Genomic DNA, 25,353 nt, shown 5'->3' with positions numbered 1-25,353 from the left:
TGGATGTTCCAACAATTCATAGTGCATATCCCTTAATTTTTCCATTGCCAAAAACACCTTTGTGGTAGGTGCATTGTCCTGATCAAAGATGATTTTTTTCTTCTGCAAACTGGGTCTTTTCTCACGAATTTTTTCATCTAGTCTCGTTAACAGATCGGAGTAATATTCCCCGGTTATTGTTTTACCCTTTTCAAGATAATTAATAAACAAAATGCCTTCAGCATCCCAAAACACAGATGCCATGACCTTTCCTGTTGATGGAACCGACTTTGTCTTCTTTGGCACCGAACAACCGGCATAGTTCATAAGCTTTTATGAACTTTGAATGAATTTCTTTTGGTGTTAAACCTTCTTTTACAAAGAATTTTATAACTGCACGATACTCGATTTTTATCCATTTCAAGGGATACAGACAACACTTGCTTCAGACAGCCATATAAACCAAACTACTTGATAGAATGAATTGCAATTTCACATGGATGCTTATAACAGATGTACCAACTTAGAAAAAAAAAATCTTGCCGATAGTGTTGCCATCTATGGTGAAGGCCGAAAACTTTTCAGACCACCCTCGTATATAGACTTTTTAAGGTTTGATTTCTGGTGGTGTGCTACTGTTTTTTTTTTTTTTTTTTCCCTTACCACATTGCCTCAAATCAGGCCTATTTGAATGTAGTAATTATATAAGCTGCATGCCACAGCTTGTACTTCAGCATATAAAGCTTTTACTAGTAATGTATGATTTTATAAACTCAAGTTTTTTACAGCCTGTTTCTTTTCTGTGTACAAGAGAAACAGAGGTTCTTTTCAAAAAAAAACTTATGATATGATTTTATTTAATACGACACTCGTAGAATATTGGAGTACACTTCCTGTTCTTTGATGTTCTCCAATTACTGTATCAAATGCAGGCATTAATTTTGATGTTTGCTTGTGTGGGATTATTAGCCAAATTGGAACCAAGAAAAATGAGACTGCAGCTGCTGGTGTTGCTTACTTTCACCATTTACTGTTGGTTATTCCTCTTATACAGATACAGGTGATTAATAAAAGCAAAGTTAACTGATCAGTAGTAGTAGTAGTAGTAGTTATCCTGGCTGAAAGCGCTAACAAATAATTTTGCATGAGTTAAGCCTAAAATTAAGCATTTGCAGTATCCCATTTTTGTAGAAATAAGAGAGGAAGTTATTCTGCCTAGGCTTTTCCTGGATCAGTCATCTTGCACATTTGTAATTACTGAGGGAAGATGACCTGCCTGTATGGGAACTGTGACACTTCTGGTGTAGTGTCAACACTTCACATGAAAGGAATGCAATTTTTATTAATCTGGCTTAATTAGTAAATGTCCTTGTATGGATAATTCCATAGGCCAGATGTTATCTTGGCTACCTGCTACTGAATCTTTTTGATCCAGGAGTATGTGGAATAAGGCTTTCATAAGAAAAACTTCCTTATTTCTACAAGTGTTCTCTTCAACATTACAGTTAACTAATGTGATGACTAAACCATGTAGTCTTAAACTTACTCTGTTCATTGACCACCCGCAACAAATTCCCATTTAATACTTGTGGATATTAATAATAAAGTAATAGTAAATATAGTAAACAGTTATATAAGGCCTTGCTTTAGCAAGACCTACTTAAGTCTAAAACATGCTTTATATTTAAAAAATCATTTGCCTAGAGCTCTTCAAATCAGCCTGCATAGATTATATATATGGGTGACATCCTTTATCTTCCACTGCAAGTTTGCATCACCAGCAAATAAATAGATATTGCTCCCTAGATATTCTCAGTATCATTAATATAAAAATTGAACAATATATCAAGTATAGAACCCTGTGGTACGTTATTCATTATCCACTATCTCCTAGGTTTAACACCTCCATACATCATGTTCTGATATGTGTCAGTCAGCCACTCTCCAACCATGTCAGAAAACTATTTTGTATGCCCATTATTTTTGAGTTTGTATAACAACCTCCTGCATGAAATGCTGTCAAATGCTTTGGCAAAATCCAGAAATATTATGATATATTGATTCCACTTATTCAGATCCATATTTAAAGAATGACCTATTTTTAACATAATGTTATCTATCCCACATCTAGTGATCTCCACCCTTGTATAATGGAATCATCGTCTCCCTCATTTCTGCTTTCCTTCCACTCATTTGGGTTTGTGTTGAGAGACAAGGTGAACAACTAGGTCAGTAGGCATTGATAATTCTCTTACATGTCCTTCACAGCACCTGTGCTGATATTCTCTTGCAATACCTTTTTTTAATATATCTAATTTATCCCCCCATCCTTTCTTCCATTTTTTCCTTACTGTCCAGAGAGCTGATTGATCCATGAAGAATGAATTCCTTACCAAAGATTTAACTCTACTATTTCTAGCACACCTGACACTTTCCTACTGTCTGCATTTTCACTAAGGCTATTTTTCCACTGTCAATCTTCCTGTTAACTTGCACAGTGAAAAAAATTGTCTTGGATTTTCCCTTGTCCTGTTTGGTTTACTTCTCATAATCTGATTTTTACCTTCTTCACAATGACTCTCACTCTCCTAGCCTGCTCTTTATAATTCTCTGAGCCTGGGCATCACCCCTTTTCTGACATTGGACCACAGCATTTTCTTGTTATGCAGCACTTTCTTTAAAGTTTTATTCATCCATTTTACTTACATGCACTACTCCTAACTGGAGATGCAGTCAGTTTTCTTCAGATGCTGCCTCCTGTGTCTTCCATTTCTCATGCTGAGGCACTGCTTCAAACTGTATTATCAGTTTATTATAATCATCTACCTTATAGTTTTCATGTATAGAATCCCAACTTACAAACATAATGTGTTAAGTTGAATGTTTGCAAGTTGAATTTATTTTTTATCATATGTTAGTAAATTTGTTAGTGTTTTTTAAATAAATTACATTAATATAAATAGAGTAAAAATGCATTATTTGAAAATAACCTATTATAGAAAAGTTTATTACAGAGGGTTTCTGAAAAGTAAGATTACACTTTTTTTTTTCTCTTGAGGATGCTTAATAATAGGAAGTTGAAATTATACACCAAGAAATAAGTGAACATGTACTACTTCTCCACAAAGTCTCCAAATTTATTGATGCACTTGTCCCAACAATAGATTAGTTTATCAATACCAGTAGTGAAGAAGTCTGTGCCCACATCCAGAAACCAACATTGCATCACCTGATGAACTTCCTCATCTGTAGTGAAACACCTTTTGGAAAGGTGTGTAAAATGTTCTTAAGTGCAGGTTCTGTGTTCATTAAATGAATTGTGAGCTACTTTGCTAGTCCATACAATGTCCATAAATAGGAATTGTATTTCTTGAAAGTTCTTAAGTAGAGGTTCATACGTATACCTTTTTTTTTTTTAATCTCACTGGCAAGATTCGGTATTCCTGCAGTGTGATTTCTTCTATTATATGTTGTTTACGGTAGTTATTCTTTGTCTTGTGTGTTTTCTTCTCCCTGTGGTCTGTTTCCCTGTAAGTTTTTTTCCCTTCCATTTTCATCCAGTTTTTTCATCTATAGCAACACCAACAATGTATTTTGTCATTAACTTGTCTTGCACCAAACTGCCTTGAACTCACTGCAGTGATTTCAATGGGAGTGGATTTGTTGTGGTAGTATTGGGATGATTCCATTAGTAGTATGAGTCACACCACTACTACCATTGGAGATTTGTACTCTGGTTGGATTTAATTCCTCTGTTGTAAGATCTGACAACATGGGATCCTAACAAGTAATAGAATATTTGGAGGAAAATTATCCATAGTAAGTTATTAATGTAAACTTTTTGTATAGTACTATCATAGTACCTATATCCCCTTTGGGTTACATATCAGGAATTTGATGCTTATATTAAGACTGATAGTTATGTTTGATTATTTAACACAGCAAAATTATGAAAATTATGATTATTCTTATTGGCCAAGAATGTGTTTGCCCATTATGATATGTAATATTACTGAAAAGCTATTTCAATTGTGAATATTGGTCTCTCTTGTATAGTTGTGACGTTTTTTTTTTGCAATTTAGCTTTAATTGGATACTTCTTTATAGAAAATTATGTAATGAAGTAATGAAGAATTATGTGAAATGAATTGTGTAGTGATTTCAAGCAGACTTCAGTTGCTTCATAATTTATTATTTTTTCAGCTGAAAAAAGCTTAGAAACTATCCCAGAAATTACATCTACAAACTCTCCAAGTGAAAATACATCTCTCAAACATGACAGTTCTACTTATTTTCAAGAACGGATTGCTATTCCTGACACAGGTGATGTATGTAAATTTTAAATACTGATTATATAACTAAATTGAAATTCAGTAACAGTAAAGGGAAGAACAGCTATCAAAGTTAATTTCTAATGTAACTTTATTTTATGTTTGCCAATAATCGATCTTTTTTGTCATGTGGATTTTACTTTTCAAGTGCACATGCACACGCATTTCATATAGGTTAGGTTTGTGCAAATAGAAAGATAAAAATAGAAAAAGTGAAATACACATACAGACGGGTTATGGATGACCCGACTTACGGCTTTCCGTACTTATGAACGGGCTCCCAAGGCTCTCCATAAGGATAATTAAAAATTAAATTAATAATTCGGGAAATAGTTTCTTTCGCATATGTAAACAAACCCACATTTTGCTGCATTATTAAAGCAGCTCTTCCCATTATTTGACAGTCAAATTTAAGGACCTTCAAACTTACCATGTTTGAAGATTGGTTCTTGAACTGTTTTTTTATTCCTGCTGTGGAACATTATTGTTCAGAAAAGAAAATTCCATTTAAAATTCTGCTTGTGCTAAACAATGCTCCTTGATATCCAACATCTTTAGATGACCTTCACCATAATGTAATGGCAGAAATGATCGGGGAGTCATTTCTGCATTTAAGGCTTATTACTTATGGTGTACATTCCTGCAAGTATTTAGGGCTACGTAAGATGATATGATGACCTTGAGAGAGTTCTTCCAGAACTCTCAAGGTCATCATATCATCTTATATATTGCTGGTTCTTGGGAGGAAGTGAAGCAATCAACAATTAAAGGGATATGGATCATACTGTGCCCTCAATTCTTTGATGATTTTCGTGGCTTCACAGAAGACATTACCGAAGCCAGAAAAGCTGTTGGGAATAGTGACAATGCATTGCAATTGGACATCAATGAAAATGATGTCATTGACTTACTAGAGTCCCATTCACAAGAATTAACCTATGAAGACCTTATGGAGATTGAGAATCAGCTGATAGAAACACAAGAACAGAGTATCAGCAGATCCAGACCCAAGAAAGTTTGACAAAAAAAAACTAGCTGAAGCCTTTCGTCTCACTGAAGCAGGATTTGCTAAGTTTGAGGAGCAAGAACCTAACACTGGGCTTTACAAAGGTTTACCGTGCAGTTAGTGAGAACATTAGCTGCTACAAGACCACTTATGACGGGGGGGGGGGAGAAAAAGGCTGCAAACAACCCTAGATAGTTTTTTAAAAGAGACTGACTTTAGTAGAGCTCCTTTCCTCCAGAAACAGAATCGTATCCTGATTCTCTAGCACCATCTCCATCATCAGCTTCTGATTAATGTTAGCCTACTTTTTTGCCTCAAAAATGCCCCCTTCCAATGAGATAGACGTTGGTGCAATCTTTAATATTCTTTTTTGAAATTTCTCCTATCTAAACATTTTGTATGAGTTTGTTTTTATGTTCTGTTTGTTTGGATTAAAAGAAAGCGCACAATAGTTTAACTTATTATTACAATACAGGGATATTATTATTACCGCATATGTTTGGTTCATCAGGGATTAGAGATACGTTCTCAGGAAAGTATCTTGTTCATAACCTGGGGACTGCCTGTGTGTGTGTGTGTATCCCTCCAGCCTGAACACACTTCCTGATGATATTATTCCTAGTTTTAGATTTTTGCAGGCATTTTTCAGGTATTTATTGAAGGTTAAAGAGTGACCTAATGTGACTACAAGATACTTTGGGTTGGGGTTGTGCTTCAGTCTCCTCTCTGAATGAAACCTTCAGCTGTTTATTAGCTTGATGATTGTTCAAGTGAAATGTGCACACAATAGTTGAGTGAAACTGAGCACAGTCTCGGCCTCTTTTCAGGTGTTTAGTATGAGTTGCCAAAGCCAGTTCATCTGCATACATGAACTTTCAAGAGGAGGTTCGTGGCATTTCACTAATGTATAAATTAAAGAGGAGCGCAGCTAGCACAGAGCCCTATGTTAATCCATTTTTTAGTACTTTAAAGGGGCTATTTTTACCATTCAATTGTACCTTGAATTTGCACTTTGATGTCATGAGCTTTAGAATCTTAATCATCTTTGGGTCTTGTATTACAGTTGCAAATTTCAGTATGAGTCCATTCACTCAAACTGTGTCATATGCAGTGGACAGATCTATGAATGCTACTGGGGTTTTAAGGCTTTTTGGAAACCTTCTTCTATATGTGTGTAGTAAGGGCAGATACTTTATTATTATTATTACTATTATTACGGGCAACTCCAGGGAGTCATTAGACTCATCGAGGGAGGCCCCAAATCATATTCATCACAACTATTTGACATTCATACAGTATCTATCATACCTCGCCTTCTTAAACTCATTCACTGTCACAGCATCCACCACAGACTCAGGGAGCGCATTCCACTCATTCACTACTCTAAAAGTAAAGAACCCAGCTCTAACACCTTTACTAACCACACTTTTGCCCAGTTTCCATGGATGTTCCCTAGTCCTCCCACAACCAGCCCTGTTCTCAAAAATATCTTCTGAATTAATTTTATAGAAACCCTTCAGTAATTTGAATGTCTCAATCATATCTCCCCTCCTCCGCCTATCAACCAATTTTTGCAACCCACAAATCCTCAACCTGTTCTCATACGGTTCATTCCACAGACCTGCTATCATCTTGGTCACTCGCCTCTGGATCCTCTCCACCTCCACCCCATCAAGAAGAAACCTAGGTGACCAAATCTGAGCACAGTAGTCTAGATGGGGTCTTATCAAGGCTCGATACAGAGGAACAATAACCTGCTTGTCTCTGCTTGTCAACGTATTCTTCAGCAACCAAGTGATTTGATGAGCTGTTTTGGTCACTTTTGCAATGTGTCCCCTAAATTTCAATTGTTTATCTACCAACACTCCTAAATCTCGTGCCTCATCAATTTCCTGGAGCACGGTTCCACCAATGCAGTAAACTGCCGCTAATCTTTTCACCCCAAAATGCATAACCTTACATTTTGCCACATTAAACTGACATCCATTCTCCTTAGCCCAGACCTCCAATCTATCCAAATCATCCTGCAAAATTTTGACGTCATCTGCATTCACTATTGCCCTACCCAACTTCGCATCATCCGCAAACAAATGAACTGTTCCTCTCAGATCATTTCCTGTATCATTTATGAACAAATTAAACAGCAGTGGTCCAAGAACAGATCCTTGTGGCACACCACTAGTCACAGGCCGTCTTGTGGACTCTACTCCCGAGTAAACCACTCTCTGATATCTCTCCGTCAACCACCCGCCTATCCATCTCACCAACCCTATGTCCATTCCCATATGCCGCAATTTACTGATTAGAATTCCATGTGGAATCCTGTCAAAGGCCTTGGCAAGGTCCAGTAGAATCACCGTAAACCCATTACCCTTATCCAGTTCAGCCGTCACTGTGTTATAATACGTGAGCAAGTTACTGAGGCATTACCTACCCTTCACAAAACCATGCTGTCCCCGATACAGTATCCCATTTTCTTCTATCCAATCTTGTATTTTCCTCTTGACTATTTTCTCTAAGACCTTGACAATGATTCCTGATATGCTAATCGGTCGGTAATTCACAACAGCAGTCCTGGAACCACCTTTATGCAGTGGAACTATTTTCCCCTCTTTCCACCCGCTCGGGACTAATCCAGACCCAAGACTCAAATTAAACAGAATGGTCAAGGGTACTGACAATTCTTTAGCTGCTTCTCGTACAACACGAGCTGGTATACCATCCAATCCCACAGATGTATTGACATTGAGGTTATGCAATAGACTACTCACCTCCACTTCATTAACCTCAATTCCCGTATAATCTACTGGTTTATTCGTTTCTGTAATGTCACCACCTGGATGATATACTTTTGCAAAGTGCTCACTCAGTAACTCAACTATCTCAACTGATTCAGTTACCTCCCTACCATCGGCATTCTTTAAAATCAATCTGCCATGTACATTTTTCCTTTTACTTGCTACATATCTAAAAAACTGTTTAGGATTCTCTTTAGCCTGCATGGCCAATGTTCTTTCGTAATCCTTTTTTGCTTTTCTTACCACACTCGTCACCCTTCTGGCCTGCGCTTTATACCGTTCATGTGTCTGCCGGTCACCCTTCTCCTTAAATTCCCTCCATAGTTGTTTCTTTTTTTGCAACTCAAGCTTAATGGTGTTATTCATCCATTTAACCCCTACTTGATTTATTATTCGGACTCTAGGTATACAGTCAGCCATTGCTTCATGCAAGCACTTCTTAACTACCTCCCATGCACTATCAACTTCTAGTCCTTGCAGTTGTACATGCCATGGCACTGAACCAATCAAACTCCTAAGCTTGTCATACTTTCCAGCCCGATAATTCCACATGTACCCTGTCTTAATTGAAAATTCTACACCTTTAGCCACCTCCCAAGTTAAGACTCTATGATCACTCTCACCGATTGGTGGCAATGTGGTCATATTTGTTACAGCCAAATCCTCAGATGTAATTACTAGGTCCAGCACTCTCTGACCCCTAGTATTTTCCATTACTTGCTGTCGCAGATAGTTATCCATTAATAACTGCATAAAATCCAGTTCCTTCCTCCCGTGTGTCCTCTCCTCACTCCAATCAATGCGACCATAGTTGAAATCTCCCATAATAATCACCCTCCTTCCACCCATTTCTTCTATTTGCTTGTGCATACTGTCACCACCATCTTTTCCATCACCTGGTCTACAGCAGCACCCAATTGTATATTTAGTTCTGCTAGCCACAATCTCACCAAATGGCCTCAAATGTGCTCTTTTCTCTATCCTGCAATTCAACTTCTATTCTCCTTGGCTGGAGTTCATCAGCTATCATCAACAATACTCCTCCCCCCATTTTATTCTCTCTGTCATTCCTGAACACACTATACCCATCACATTCAATCCCACTAGTTATATCATCTACAGTCAGCCATGTTTCACTAATACCTATAACCTGTGGTCTGGAAGTGCCAACCATGGCCAAAAACTCTTCCTTCTTGTTCCTAATACTCCTAGTATTAGTGTACATGAATTTAAGACCCCCATTAGCCCCAACCCTACCTTGATGCCTTATATTAACTATCCCACTCAGATTTGTTGTCCTTATTTGCTCTGGCATATTATATTCATTCTTACATTCAACTGCCTCCATAAGGACTGTATCTCTACTCCCCCCCCCCAACAAATCTAGTTTCCCTGAATTTGCACATCCACTACATTCAGCAACACTTTCTCAAGTCTTCTTACACCGTAACCATTCAAATGCAAGCCATCCATCTTATATAGATCCTTTCGCCCATCAAACTCACTCCACACATCCACAAATTCCACACCACTCGTCATACATAACCCATGCATAAAGTCATTTGCAATTATAGCCCTCCTTTTAAACATTTCACTGTCATACCGTGGCAAAAGACTAATCATTCGAACTCTCTCACTCTTTTCTTTTGCTACCTCAAACAATTCATTCAGGTCTTCTATCATTTCCATTTTATCTCCTTTCAAATCATTCGTACCTGCCACAACAATCATTTCTTTCACCCTTTCCTTTTGCTCTCTAATAGACGCAGTTACGTCCTTTATGGTCGCACCAGGTTGGTACGATTTTGTCAAATCCTCTACTAACACACCTCGTACTAACGAGTCTCCATACAGCACTCTATCCTTCATTTTGTTCATGTTCACATTCATACGTCTATTTTTCCTGTCATACCTTTTATTATTGGTTGGTTCATTCAGTCTACTTTTGTTCATGCACTCTAGCTGCTGTTTTGCTCTTTCTATCGCACTATTCAACAACGCAATCTATCTCATCTTTTTTGTTCTCTGAGAAACCATTTATGCTATCATTCACACTTTCTACATTCACACTCTCACAATTTTCGTGTATAACCTTGCCGTTTCTTGTCATATCCCTATTTCCTTCATTCTGTAGGTTGACAAAAATATCACACTCATGATCCGAAATACACTTCAATTCCGCATTCTCCCTACATTTTCTACACACATTCAATCCTTTATTATCATCTGACCGCACTCCGCAAAGCGTACATTTCACAGCTAGTACACTGACTCATTTCTTTTATGCTACCGTTCTTTGATAACGATGGCGAACCTTCATTACTGGCCGCCATTTTCCTTCGCACAGGTGCCATACTTATCTGTAACGTGTTTTGTCAAATTATAAGTTATAACACACCAAAAATAGACACACTAAAATACGCAAGGCAAACAAAACAAAACTACACAATATTAAGTAATTTGTATCGATAACTGAAAATGATACTTATCTTATCTGGAGCTTGCACGAACACTACACATTACGAATTCATCTAGTGGCGACTTCCCGACATAGATTATGTTATAAAACACTTTAGTACACTAACCACGCTAATAAAGCTCCAATAATATACCAAAATTAAACACTTAAGTCCTTTAAATTGAATCCAAAACACCAATAAATCAACAAAAACACAAATCTCTCAGGAGCTCTCCGATAGCACGTCAATTCACCAGCTAGCCTCGACACCAAATCCCACCAAATACTTGGTTGCAACAGCTGCGAGTCTCTCTGAATCTGGCTTGTTCATTTGGTACTATGGCATTAATCAATGGTAAATGCAGTTACAGAGTAATCATTCAAAGAGTTTATAGGGAATACTTAGTAAAGATGTTGGTCAATAATGTGCTGCATCAGGAGGCTCTTTTCCAGGTTTTAGGATGTCTATAATTTTGCTCCTCAGGAATTCCTTTGGAATGTTCCCACTTTCTAGAATTTTACAGAATAACTGCAAAAGCCACTTGTAAGCATTACTTCCAAGATGTTTAATGAACTTGGGTATATATACCATCCAGGCCTGTTGCTTTGTTATTTTTCAGTAATTTAAATGCTTGAATCAGTTTGCTTTCAGTGAATGGCATTGAGAGGTGTTTATTTTGTTTGACACGTCTATAAACATGGATATATTTGGTCCTAATTTCTTTAGAATAGGATACACTAATTTTTACATTGTCAGATGTTTGCTGGATTCTAGTCTGTCTTTAGGAGTGATCTGCATGACTTTCTGCTTAGAAACTAATGCAGTTCCGAGTTTTTGGTGCAAGGCCCAAGTCTTACGGCTAGAGTGGGAAGTCTAAATTTTCAGTTGTGGTTTTCCGTAAGGTGAATTCAGTTTCCCTTATTGTTCGGTCAGTTTTGGAACCTATTTGAAAAGCTCTATCTCGTTTCTTCCTGTTACACTTTCCTTTCATTTTGCACATATCAGCCAGGAGGTCAAAAAAAAAATGACAGGTTCAGCTCCCAATTGTCTTGAAAGTTTAGCTGCCAAATATTTTGCCCAGGTTGCACTACAAGGAGGTATTTCATTGCGCATATCACTATGATATGATAGGATTGTCTATTAAGAATCCAGTGCTTTTTTTTGTGTAGTGAACCATTGAAGCCATGCATCATTGATGTTTGTAAGCTCAACACTTATGTTTCTGATTTGTTTAATTTTAATTTAATTGATTTTACAGTCATGACAGGAGTTGGGTAAAATGAGGGAGGAGGACTGGAAGCTAGACATTGGAGCGGTAGGTAGAGTGGGCATTGTCCCCTGGAACAAAATTCATTAAAAACAGGCCTGTAATTCAATGCAGATGGTCATAAATGCTGTGACCCCTTTCATTTTAGTCTATTTCAAGAATTGGGTATTTCAAGAACTGCCCAAGCAATTAGGAATGGTTGCATAGTTAACAAAATTTGTATGATATATCTATGTAGTACACTCATTATAGAAGTGAGTAGTTGTAAGGGAATATGTGTAAATTATAATCATTATAGCTTTTGGCTCGTTACAGCTGTGATCTCATTATTTCCATGCTCATACAACAAAGTTGGACTGTATTAATCTTTAAACTTTTTATTTCTGATTTCTCTGTTCGAGGTTATTTAGTTTTTCTGAGCTTGTTCATTTTTTTGCTAAAAGAACAGTATCATCTACATAATGTACCATATATGTTGGCGTATAGCACTACCGGCAAATAAGACGAGACCTAAATTTTAGGCTATTTTTAGGTTTTAAGCTTATGCCGGTTGTATAAGAAGACCCCCCCCCCCCAATTTCTTCTTTCTTGTTTTAATGCAACGTTAGGTATTGTTGTTATGTCCGTTATTTTTATATCTATGAATATCCGTTATTTTTTTGCATAGCATAGATTTAGTGTTTACGTGAATTACCCTAATTCAAAGTGATTAGCTTAATTTTAATTAATTATTAAAATTGTTATTTAAAATCATTGAACCAGCAACAAAACGAAGAAAGTATGAAGCTCGATTAAAAATAAGGATAATTTTAAATGGCAAAGCAAACTAATAACTGTGCTGCTGCTGCAAGAAAGTTTGACATAACCGAGAAGATGGTAATATAATGGAGGAAGAAAAAAATATGCCAAAGAAAAAATGTGCGATGAGAACGGGGGTCACCCGATGGTCACAACTGGAAAATCGCACTGTAGAATGGATATTCGAACAAAGGCAGAATGGTTATCCTGTTACAAGAAATATGATTAGAGCATATGCACTAAAATGGTCAACATTGAAACTGGATGAAAGTATGCAATTTCAAGCTACTTCAGGATGGTGTAATTGTTTTATGAACAGACAAAATCTGGTAATATGACAAAAAACGAAAATTGCAACAAAACTACCAGCAGATCTTGACCACAAACTTACTAGTTTCCATAAATTTATTATTCAGTGAGACAAGAACATAGATTTCTATTGTCAAATATTGGAAATATGGATGAAACTCCTATGAGCTTTGATATGATAAGCAATAAAACAGTGGAGTCTAAAGATAGTAAAAGTGTGCTAGTTCGAAGTATAGGTCATGAAAAAACAAGGTTTATGGTTGTGTTGTCATGTTTGGCTGATGGAACCAAGTTAAAACCAATGATCATCTTCAAACGTAAAACTATACCAAAGATAAAATTTCCTTCGGGTGTTTTTGTACATTTTCATGAAAAAGGATGGATGGACAAAAATGGTGTGAAGTTATGGATAAATAGTGTGTGGAACATGCGACCAGGCGGTATAATGAAGAAATGTAGTTTATTAGTATGGGATATGTTTCGTAGTCATTTAACCAAGAATACTAAAAGTCTTCTAGAAAAAAAAACACAAATTGCTGTTATACCAGGTGATTTAACTTCTATATTGCAACCACTAGACGTCTGCTTGAACAAACCATTTAAAGATTATATGCGAGAAGAGTGGAATAATTGGATGTTGACTGGTGAAAAATCATTTACAAATGGTGGATCTATGCATGCTGCATCACTTGATATGTTGTGCAATTTTGTGATCAAAGCATGGAATAAAGTAAAATTAGAGACTAATAAAAATCTTAACAATATTTAAATAATATTTAAAGAGCTACTCACTGATGAAGCCTCAAAAAAGGCTGAAACCGGTCTGGGTAGTGACCTCCCTCCATAATGTAATAACAGCATACATTTCCTAGGAAATGTGTTTTTACATTATGGAAAATACCTAAGAATAGCGATCTGAACTTCCTCCACCTTTGCACCTAGTTGCCCGGTATTGTACTACGTACTAGGATCACTTGCATTGGCTAACGCTAGTGTCGCCGATACTTTATAGTTTACTATATTTGGCAAGAAACTCTCTGATTCCGATCTTTGAGTTTCTTATTCGGTTTTAAAACTATGCGGGATTTAATATCCCCTTAATTTAACTAATAAAAATCATTTAAAAAGTGTGGCATCTCTAATTTTATGGATGGTACAGAAGATGATCTGTTGTGGTACGCTGATGACATTGAAAACGAAATGAATTCACTGAATTCGAACTGGGATCCATATGACGATCGTTTAAACAACGAATCTGGTGATTCGTTGAAGAATCTGAAGAACTATTTTCAACAGATGATGAAGAAAATTAACATGAAAATTGAGGTTAATAATTATTTGTGTTTGAAGACTTACATCTATGGTAATATTTTAAATAAATTTATGTAACAAAAAATTAATCTGATTTGTTTATAAACATTGCCTATTTTCTTATATAACGATGTATCGTAACTACCTAAACATTCATCCAAGAAATTAAGCTTCCCTTTTTATACTTGCTGTATAAGACGACCCATGATTTCGAGGGGTTTTCTGTAGTATTTGAGTCATCTTATACACTGACATATACGGTAATTGAGATTTTTACCATTAATATTTATTCATAGTTTCCCGTGAGACATGGTAAGACTTGTAATGCAGTAGAAAACAATTTGGATGATATAAGATCTCCTTACCTCACTTCTCTCATAAATACAAAATTCCTTTCCCTGATGTTCTATTTTATACTGGCCGTTGAGTTTTGATGTATAGTTTTTAATAATCTAATATACTTTACTGGGATTGCTTATTGTTTTAAGCTGTTTATTATTTCTTACTAATACAGAAAATTGAAGACTTTTTGAAAATCTACAAATACTAAATATTAATGCTATTACTTTCTGAATAAGAATTTGTTTAACTCAGTCAAGATCCTGATTATTACAATTATTACAATCCTCCTTCCCATTAGATTCATCTGTTTTTTTAAACATGAGCTCTTTTTATCCAGATTGTCACTAGTATTGTCTATTTTCATATTCAGTAATGGAAACACACCCACACATCTTACCAAAACATCTTCTGAATTTGCCAATTCTCTAGATGATTCAATCCTCTATTTCTCTTACTTACAAGCAATTTTATGCAGTCAAACAGTTCACATTGAAGTGATATTCCACTAACTAATCCAGTACTTGAATTACCCTCAGCGACCCCCCTCCCCTCCACACATTGGCTACTGCTGCAATATTTACTTCTTTACTTTGGATATTTCTGAGCAAGACTTACCAATCAACCTTATATTATCTTTGTCACTTTGTTCCCACTTCATGTTTGGTTTGGTTTATTTAGATTTACAGCAGAAGCAACTCAGGCTATGAAGCTAGTGTATTATGTATGTTAATTGGGTGTTCTAATGGCAGTTTGCAAGATGAAAAACTGAAGTTTCTGGGAGGAAAAACCCTGCCATCTCCTTATGACACCTGTTGATTCACCTTCAGTTGATAAATCCTTGATAAAAGTTCTTTGTGTTGTAAACAGGATTGAAATCCTGGTATTTCCAACCAACAGGCATTGTCGAAACCAACTGAGGTGCCTTGCTTCATATAGTCAACATAAACATAACTCTGCATATGATAATTGTCATATGCAGTTAAACCTTCCTGCCCAAATTCTAATTCTTCAGCATTACTTGCCTCCATTTTACCCTTAGGTTTCCCATCCATAATTAAGTAAATAAACCTTTAAGCACTTTAATTCTAATATACTGCTTAAGAACTGTTTTCTAGTCAAACTTACTATGTTGATTCTTCTTTGTGTATAATTTTGCAAAGTAACTATTTTTCATTGCAGTATAATAACACAATACAAAAGCAATGAAAATCAGTTCAGAGAGGCTTTTTCTTTCTTGCTTTCACACAAACACATCATTCATTATTTAAATCTAAATTTTATATAAATTTAAAAACTTAAACATTTAAAGTGCCTTTTTCATAAAAATGCCTTTCACGTATTGATTAGTGAGTGAATTGAGAGAAAAAACAAGGAGTTGAGCTGTTGCCTTGAGAAGGGAAAAATATAGCCTTGAGTTAAATATTAGCAGTTCTTGATTTATATATAGACTTTTGGCATCCTCTGAAAATTCTTCAATAATTATAATTAAATGAACATTTATAATATTGAAGTTTCTTTTTTTGCAGTATATATAAGTAGATAATGTAAATGCATACAATAAGTAATGCAGATTGATACATTTCAGTACTTTACTCACAAATATACAGTAGTATATTTAGTACATAATGGAGGGCTGAAGTTATATTGATCCTATTGGGTAGGGTTTGTCATTATATTTAGGGTTAGTATCTCTGTCTGCCTAGTATCTTTTTCTCAAACTGGAAATGTATAGAGTGTGAAATTTTTGGTAGTTAGGAACTGCATTTGTGCTATCCACTTGTCAGGCTTGAGTGGATAGCATTTCCACTTTGTAACAACATGCTATGGGTTTAAATTCCACTGTTCGGATGGTTTGAATGTCTCTGGGCAATGAGTGATTTTTCATCTCTCAGCCTCTTTGCAACTTTGTGTATTTAAAGGTCTGAAGTAGCTTGAAAAAATGTTTCGTGTTTGATCTTTTAGAGCAAGGTTCTCATCAAAATGGGCATGCTTACACCATTAGCCTGCTTGCAGTACCTCTTGTGCTATACAGCTTACAACTTGACTTTCATGGGTTGGATTATTTATGAAAACAGAAGTTGAAAACTGCCTACAAATTTTAACTAGTTATCATACTACTTGGAAAGAAGTTCTAAGAAAGAATTCATTCTAATCACGTACTACTCTGAGAGAAAAATCTAGATCTCATCCCCCTTTTTGGCAGCATTCATTCTAAGCTTTCAAGGATATCCTCCTTTCCCTTCCCTACCCTCCATAAAATGAAAAATTCCATCAACTGAACTCCTGTATGACCCTTTCAGAAGATGATATGTCTCAATCACATCATCCCTCTTTCTCCTGTTTGCTAGTGTTTGCAATGTACAAATTCTCGGTCTTTCTTCATAATCATTATTCCACAGTTCTGATGCCATTTTAACATTCTCCTTTGCACTCTCTCTCTCTCTACTGTATCATAATCACAATGGAGACCAGATCTGCACACAATAGTTCAAGTGGGATCTTATCAAGGCCCTGTAAAGAGGCAAAATAACATCCTTATCTTTACATACGAAAATTTGTTTGAGTATTGCAATTATTTTTTGAGCAAAAGGCCATTTGCAATGGCCTTTTGCTACATGGTTCCTGAACTTCAACTTCCTATCTATTAACACTCAAAGATCCCTAGCCTGATCAGTTTCTTCTAGTATAATCCCACAAATATAATACGACATTAGATATCTAATCACGCCAAAGTGCATGACTTTACATTACATTTACTGACATCTGGATTAGAAATAAAGCATTTGATCAAAAACCAGGCACAGATATCAGGCTTCTGAGAAAAATTAGGAAGTGAACCGATGGCATCAGTGACACAGTCATATTAAAAACAAGGATATTAGAAAAGAATTTGGCATTATCAACATTCAAGAATGTGTCAGCAGAGCCAAACCAAGGTGGTATGGCCACTTAAATAGATTGAGAAAGGAAATGTTAGCAAAATAGGTGTTTGATGGCAAGAAAGAGGCCCAGAGGAAGACCAATGGCTGGGTGGATTGATTCAATTAGAAGTGCCTTAGAAGCACAAAATGTTCGATATGACAATATTGGAGTGCCACAAGTAATAGACTGATTTTGAGGAAAATTATAAATGCAATCATATAGTGCTGTCATGGTAACCTGAACATCCCTTGAGGGTATATATCAGGATATTGATGATGAACTGACATCCATTTTCCAATGCCAACAATTCCAATGTATTCAAATCATTCTGCAAGTACTGCATATCAGTTGCATTCCTGATTACTCTGCCTATCTTTGCATCATCAGCAAATAGCTGTATGTCACCTGTCAAATCCTTTCCAGTATCAGTGTACAGATTGAATAACAGTAGACCAAGGACTGATCCTTGTGGTACACCACCGGTTACCTTAAATCTTGTAGACTCGCATCCCCTCCCATATACCTCTTTTTGATATTTGTCTGTCAGCCATCCTTTTATACATGCTAATATTTAATAATCCAATCCCATATTCTTCAATTTCTGTAAGTCTTCCATGCTATATTCTGTCAAAACCCTGACCAAAATACAAAAGTGTCATGGTGTATGCATTCTCCTTGTCTAGCTCAATGGTAACATTATTATAGAATGTGAGCAAGTTGCTAAAATATGACCTTCCCTTAAGCATATGTTGTTCATTGCAAAGCAGATTCCCTATCAACCCATTTCTGAATACGAGCCCTTACCAACCTTTCCAAAATCTTCACCATCACTCCTGAGATAGTGATTGTTTGACAGTTGAATGCATCTGTATATGATGGGATGCATTTTTTCATCGGTAATCAATCCACTAGGTCTTTAACAGCACTGCTCTATGCATTTGATCTTGTTAAATTCCACCTCACACCAGATGGCTTCAAACTCGCTGCCACATGAAAAACTTACTAGTATCATATTACAATCGTAGGTCTCAACACTAACTGGATTCAAATCATCTGATATCATTCCAGCACGCTTCCTCCTATCCTGTCTATTTTTCCTAAAAAGTACTGTATCCTTTACACTCAATACCAGTCAGTATACCTGATTCTGGTAGACAGGTCTCACTAATGTTTACAATACAAGCTCCCAACATATTAACCAAAGCAGCAAACTCTATCCCTTTGTCTCCTCACATTCTATCCCTGATGCTCCTCACATTCATATACAAATGTAATAGGCTACCTGCATATTTTGTATACTCTTGTCTGTAGTCTGTGTGACATAGTTGGACAATTTGCAGGTCTGTTATGCTCTGATGTCTTATGTGTGCAGACATCTTTGTGCTGTTAAATTCTTGCTTTCCTTTCTTTAATTGTTTTATGTGATAGTTATTTTTACTTTTAATTGTTATTATTATTGAATATCCCTATTATTTGACATAAATTCTCACGCTTGCTTTCATTCTTTTTGTTCTATGACCACTACTTAAATTGCTCGCGTGTGCAAAACTTGGTAGACAAAGAAATTGCCCCCGGATAGAGCCAATTTTCTTTGATACAAATCTGGAATTAGCTCAGTGTCAGAATTTGAAAAAATTTGTTTGTTAAAGCTGCGCCATCCAAATTCTTAGACAAGAGAATCTTCCTTGTCAGGGAGTTAACACTCAGAATGACACACTGTTCGATAATCAAGCAATTAAAATTCCCAATTACATAAACCTTGTATGTTTTTACTCTTACTGCAGTTGTAGCCATCCCCAAATTATAACTCTCACTGGTTCTATTTTTATGAGTGGTGCATTGAGTTCACAGATCAGGCAATTTGTTTGGTAAGAAAAAGAAAGGTTTATTCATTACTCTAATACGATATACAAATATCAAGATCACTTAACAATGCTGAATCTCTCTCTCTTACAAAATCGAAATTGATTAATCAGACATAACCTTAATACTCCTAATCTTAAACATTGTAAGACAATATCTACAATTAGTTAAATTTTTAACATCATCCTATTCAACTAACGTTCTTGTACAAGCATATATCTCATTCTAGATTCAAGAACTTTCAGGCTATAACATACTTTAGCAATTCAATACCACACTGTACATGAATTCTTACTCAGAGCTAAAACAATCTACTAGTTGATTAGATACTAAAGTCCTGTTTCATTTTTATAAGTCCAATCACTGAGCATATGCGCACAATATGAGGTATTGCACACTGTTTCTTGCATACAAAGGAATTGAAAAGTTTCTACATTACCGAGCATCAGGATCTCTCTTGCTTTTTCTCTCTAGCTTTCAAAAAAATTCATATGGCTTGTTACCCTCTCTTACAGTCAGCTGTCTTCAAGTAGGAAAAACTAGTGATTACGATCACAAATCACCTTTTCCGATGTGGCAAAGTGCTGGGTTCGGTCCATGTGGTTCCGCATTTTGCGCTGGCTTTTCCGTTGTCCCAATGATTATGCCCGCACAGGATCGCTGTCTGGCCGCATAGCTGCCACTGGACATCGTTCCTTTCGACTGCTCTCATGCACCTTCTCCTGGAATGACTGGAACAGGAATCCCGAACAAAAGAAAAGCCTTGAGTTGGCATCGCCAAGCTTTATATATCCTTGATGAGCTGTTCTTCCTACTATGTCACTCTTTTCCGGCTAGCACCCAAAATTCTTGCACTTGGTACCGTTCTCTCCTTGTTACATTCTCCATGTGCGCAACTTGGACCTCTTGTACGTGACTACCTGGGGTCATTTCTTTAAGCCGATTATCTCGTATACTTAGATCTAACTTTCTCATGTTAACATAACTTTTACTACTTTTCAACTCATCGGTTTTACAAGAACACTTAGCATCATATTACATAGGAGAGTTTACAATTAAATGACTATTTCGTTATTTCTTATCAACCATTTCACTTATACCTATACACAAGCAATTTCTCTGGGAATTTTTGTACCTGTTAAATCTGAATGAAGTATTTTACAATATAATAAACCTTTCATTCAAGATTAAACAGTGCATGTTTGATGTGTCCAAACCAGATGAACACAGAATCGTTCTCTCTCTTCATAATCATTTCCATAGTAACCATTCCCATCATTAACACAGTTACCTAACATAGTTGCTCTTATGCAGATTCTCATGATTCCTCCCATTAGAACTTAGTTTCAGCCAGAAATCACAGGTTGCTAAGTTGGGTGAATAAGCAGGATGACCTAATTCGGTAATCGATTTTTTTGGCCAGGAACTCTCTCGCGATGAGCTCACTGTAGCTTGACACATTATCGTGATGGATGATCCACTTGTCAGGCCACAATTCAGGTCCTTTTCTCCGAACAGAATCTTGTTATCTTTTCATCACCTCTAAATTGCATTGTTGGTTGACTGTTTGTCCCTGTTCAATGAATTCATAGCGGATTATCTCCCTTGTGATCAAAGAAACACACCAGCATGGTCTTGAACTGCGAACGTGATGTGTGGTTTTTTCGGACATGGCGAACTCAGGGTTTTCCAATGCATGCTCATGTGTTTTCTTTTGGGATCATACTGGAAGCACCAGGTTTCATCGTCTGTATTTACTCTCAGAAACATGTGCTTCCAGTACAATCCTGAGGCACAAACTTTGCAGAAATCTTTCACATACCCAATTCTTCAATTAAAATTACTCTGAATGTTTCTAGATTTATTTGCAATTCATCAGTCATTAATTGCACACTTAATCGTCTGTTAGACTGTACCAAATCTTGTATTCTGTTCACATTTGCATCCAACATTTTTATTTTTGGCTGCTCACTTCTGGGGGTCATCGTTCACATCTTCTCGCCCACCTTTGAATCTCTTATGCCACTCAATGATACTTGACTTTTTGGGGGCATCCACACCATATGCCCTTTCAACAGATCCAACATTTCAGTAGCAGTTTCGCCGATTTTCACACAAGATTTGATGTTAACAGGCTGCTCCAAATTTCGATCACACATTTTTATGCCAAAGTTTACATGCAGATCTCTATTGTTTTTGCAATAGCTAAATGGCTATTGCAAAAAAAAATATAATAGTAGAAAATGGCTCTGTTGGCTTGAGGTTTATGCATGCATTACTTAAAAGATGTACAAACACGATTACTCACGTGACTTCAACCAAATCACCACATGGGTGATGCTACACAGCCGTTCCGGGTATTAAATTGTCACATTCTCTATCAACCATGTCTCACTAACATCAATGATTTGGGGGGGAAAACTAATTTTATTAAAAGCTACAAACTGTTTCTGTATTCCCAACACTCCTTTAATTGATCTATAAACATATCTTGCTCCTGGTCTTCCTTTTCTTCTCCAAATTCTTTGCCCTGTCATTCCACAAGAGCCTTAACTATAAATTAAAGATGCCAAGAAATTTTATTCTCGGTTTAATCCTTTATCCAAGTATTTGCATGTGAAGTAATGTCACGACTAGGCAACTCCTATATACTATTAATTTATAGTATGACTAAGTGGAAAAACTTTTAACAAGACTTGACTAACCACTCCCATTGAGTCCATTCCTAACACTTTATTTCTTATGCTGCCATTGTTTATCTCACCTATCCTAATAACTTATTCTCATTGTCCCACATTTAGTTTTTCCTTCCTTTCTGACCAAGCATCTTTTTCTCAACCAAAATCTACATGTCTTCACACCACCACCACTCTCATTTAGGTTATCATCTACCAAATGCCTCTCTCCTTCTTTCTTTTTCACCTTCAGATTTATCCCATTCATTCAATCCTAGCTATTATGTTGTTCATAATCGTCGTCCTCCTCATCTTCTGTCTTCCCTCTCAACACTTGCTCCAAACATCTTTTACCATAGTCACTTAATTACTATACTATTTTTTAGCCTACTGCTGCCATCTTCAACTTTAACTTTTCTTTCATTTTCAATGACTGATCTTCTCTAAATGCTCTGTGTTGCTCTGCACCCGCCTTAATCCATTTCTCAATCTCATCAGTTTATTTCTAATATATTTACTCATTTTCAAATCTTTTTATACCAACTTCAGTTTTACTCATTTGTCTCTACCATTCCACTTTCTTTTCTTAGTTAGTACTGTATCATTTGCGTCATCGTATTATGTTACCCCTCTTTTGCTCTGCTGTCACGTAACATCATTCACATTATTTTGGGTGACTTCTTTCACAAGATCACTTTCATACTTATGAGAAGACAATGAAGATAGCAAAGGTGCAACTGTGGTGAATGAGCAGTTTCTATCTTAATTTACATGCTGGTGTGTGTGTGTATATATATATGTGTGTGTGTGTGTATGTGTGTTGTTCCACTTAAAAATATTTACAACTAATATTGATGTGCACATTTGCATGCATGAAGATACCTAGCTATTACAAAAACTTACACACACAAACATCAAATTCCACCTGGTAATTAAAACTCTTGAACTTAAGTGTCCTCTTCAGCTTCTATTAAATGTTTTATATGCAAACTAGATGCAGTTTGCACATCAGTAATTCCAAATTAAGTTATATAATTGTTGCAGTTTTCATTAGAACAGACTTTATGAATGTTATTTAAATCCAGTTATGCAATTCTTTTTTGATGTTTTTACAAACATTTTACCTTAACAAAATGTTATATACTAATTAGTAATTCAAATTTATTTTCAGTATAAATTCAGTTTTAGAAAATTATGGGCTTTTACTGGACCTGGATTCTTGATGAGTATAGCTTATTTGGATCCTGGAAATATTGAATCTGATCTTCAGTCTGGTACAGTTGCAGGCTACAAGCTATTATGGGTGCTGATGTGGGCTACAATATTAGGTTTAGTTATGCAGAGGCTTTCAGCAAGACTGGGAGTTGTTACTGGTTTCCATCTAGCAGAGCTGTGTCAACGAAGGTTTGCCAGAGTACCACGGTATCTATTATGGATAATGGTAGAAATTGCTATTATTGGATCAGATATGCAAGAAGTTATAGGAACTGCAATTGCCTTTTATCTTCTGTCTGATAAAAGGTAAGGATGCAAAATATAGTGTTTTTTTATTGCTAAATGATCAGATCTAAAATGAATGTAGTAAAAATTAAGAAATGTGTATTATAGGAATTCAGCGTGTTTTGACAAGGTGAAAATGATAAATTTGTATGCCATCATTTTATTTGGTCCAGTGTTCAAATTTATAAGAACATAATTTTCTGCTACTTTATATTTTAGTAACTTTCGCTTTTGTGAGTCCTTAAGAGAAGCATATCTGAACTTTTAATTAATCTATCATTAACTCATTAAGGTTTACTTGGCATGTTGGTAGCATTTTTCACACTGCTAATTCCATAAACAAATGAATCACTTATAAACTGAACGTTTTGCTTCAATTATTTAGCATTTTGTTCTTGTTTACAAGGATGTCTTCAGGAATGTGTTACACAATATCGTAAGAAAAAGAACACCACATATCAGTATGAATGTGCTGTGGAGACTGTAGCCCAATGATGTCACCTAGTCATCCTTTGTATCTGGATACAGGAAAATCGTTGAAAATTTTTTTTAAGGTTCAGACAACTCTGTTGGTTAAGAATTTCTGCTGAATGTTTGAAAACATGCTCAAACAACTTTATTTACATAAAAATTATATTATATAAAAATATCTAATATAAATTTGTTACATATATAATTTATAGGTAATATACAGGTAACTCATGTTATACATGGGGATGGCATTCTCGAGAGTCATGGTGTATATCAAAATGTGTAAAACAGGAGACTTATAACATAGGATAATAAAGTTGCATTCTTAAGCGAGCAAGATCCTTCAAAATTAATTTAATCAACAATGCACTACTTTTCCATACATATTAAGGCATAAGTAAATAAAATATTCACTACATATAAAACAAATATTAAAGTAGTTCTTTATTTTTAAGATTAACGCATCGTAATCACATCTTCTTTTGCTGGCAACCTGAAGTTGAAGGCTCATAGGAGGTTGAAGGCTGCTTTTCTCAAGAATGGATTTTTGAACTCAATTTAGAACTCCTCAAGTAGGTCATGTTTTTCAAAGAAACCCATGGCACGGTCTATCAGCTTAAAAGCTTCAGACATGACCTTTGTGAGTTTTCTCAGGCTCAGCCTTCACAGTACTGCACTCCTTACTGATGTGCTTTTCCATAGCCAAATGATCTTCATTGCTAAAGGCATAGAAGTTATTTATGGATAAAGACAGTGCTGCATAGACCGGTAAGGCAACAGGGTCACAAAATGGCCACTGAATACTGCAGAGGGAGGTAAGAAACAAGCCGCATGCATGGAAGTTTCCACAATCTGGAATAGGAAACAGTGATAGTCCTTATGTACTGAAATGTAACTGCATATATGTGAAAATGCATATAATGAGAGTTACCTGTATACGTATCTCATCTTTCTCTTTTGTATTAGGCTGCATGGCCTGTCATGGCCAGATAACTTCTTTAATACCTAAGTACTGCTTATGATAGGGCAGTTAATTCCATCTGCTATATCTCTAAATTGTGCATTCTTCTTCTGTTTTGTAGAATGAAAAACCAGAATTTCTGGATGGAAAAACTTCTCATCTCCATATCAGACTATCTAACTCAACTTCAGTTAAAGTCTTAATAATGATTTTTCACATCCTAGGCAGAATTTGTACTTAGGTCTTTCCAGCCAAAGAGCATCATCAATATTGACTAAGCTACAGAGAGTCTTTTCTGTCTGTGCATGCACATGTATTAAATATTATCTTAAATAGACATTGCATGAGGCCAAAGTTAAAT

The 25,353-nt window shown here is 36.0% G+C and overlaps 1 protein-coding gene across 6 annotated transcripts in view; it reads left to right on the top strand.

The window, feature by feature from the left end:
• Positions 1-25,353, top strand: part of LOC150105500 (natural resistance-associated macrophage protein 2-like) — a 244,546-nt gene that overhangs the window by 24,501 nt on the left and 194,692 nt on the right. For all 6 annotated transcript variants that reach the window (XR_016548450.1, XM_090394214.1, XM_090394215.1 and 3 more), the window contains exons 3-4: positions 4,183-4,307; positions 23,232-23,581. Coding sequence is in view for 5 of the 6 variants with exons in the window: in XM_090394214.1 (XP_090250340.1) it covers positions 4,183-4,307; positions 23,232-23,581 (475 nt within the window). In the remaining variant the exon portion in view is untranslated. The remainder of the gene's footprint in view (positions 1-4,182; positions 4,308-23,231; positions 23,582-25,353) is intronic.

The sequence above is a fragment of the Typopeltis vanoorti genome, chromosome 6, assembly GCF_054136105.1.
Source record: "Typopeltis vanoorti isolate ZY-2024b chromosome 6, IOZ_Tvanoo_1.0, whole genome shotgun sequence".
Classification (NCBI taxonomy): Eukaryota; Metazoa; Arthropoda; class Arachnida; order Uropygi; family Thelyphonidae; genus Typopeltis; species Typopeltis vanoorti.
This window is presented reverse-complemented; position numbering and strand designations above follow the sequence as displayed.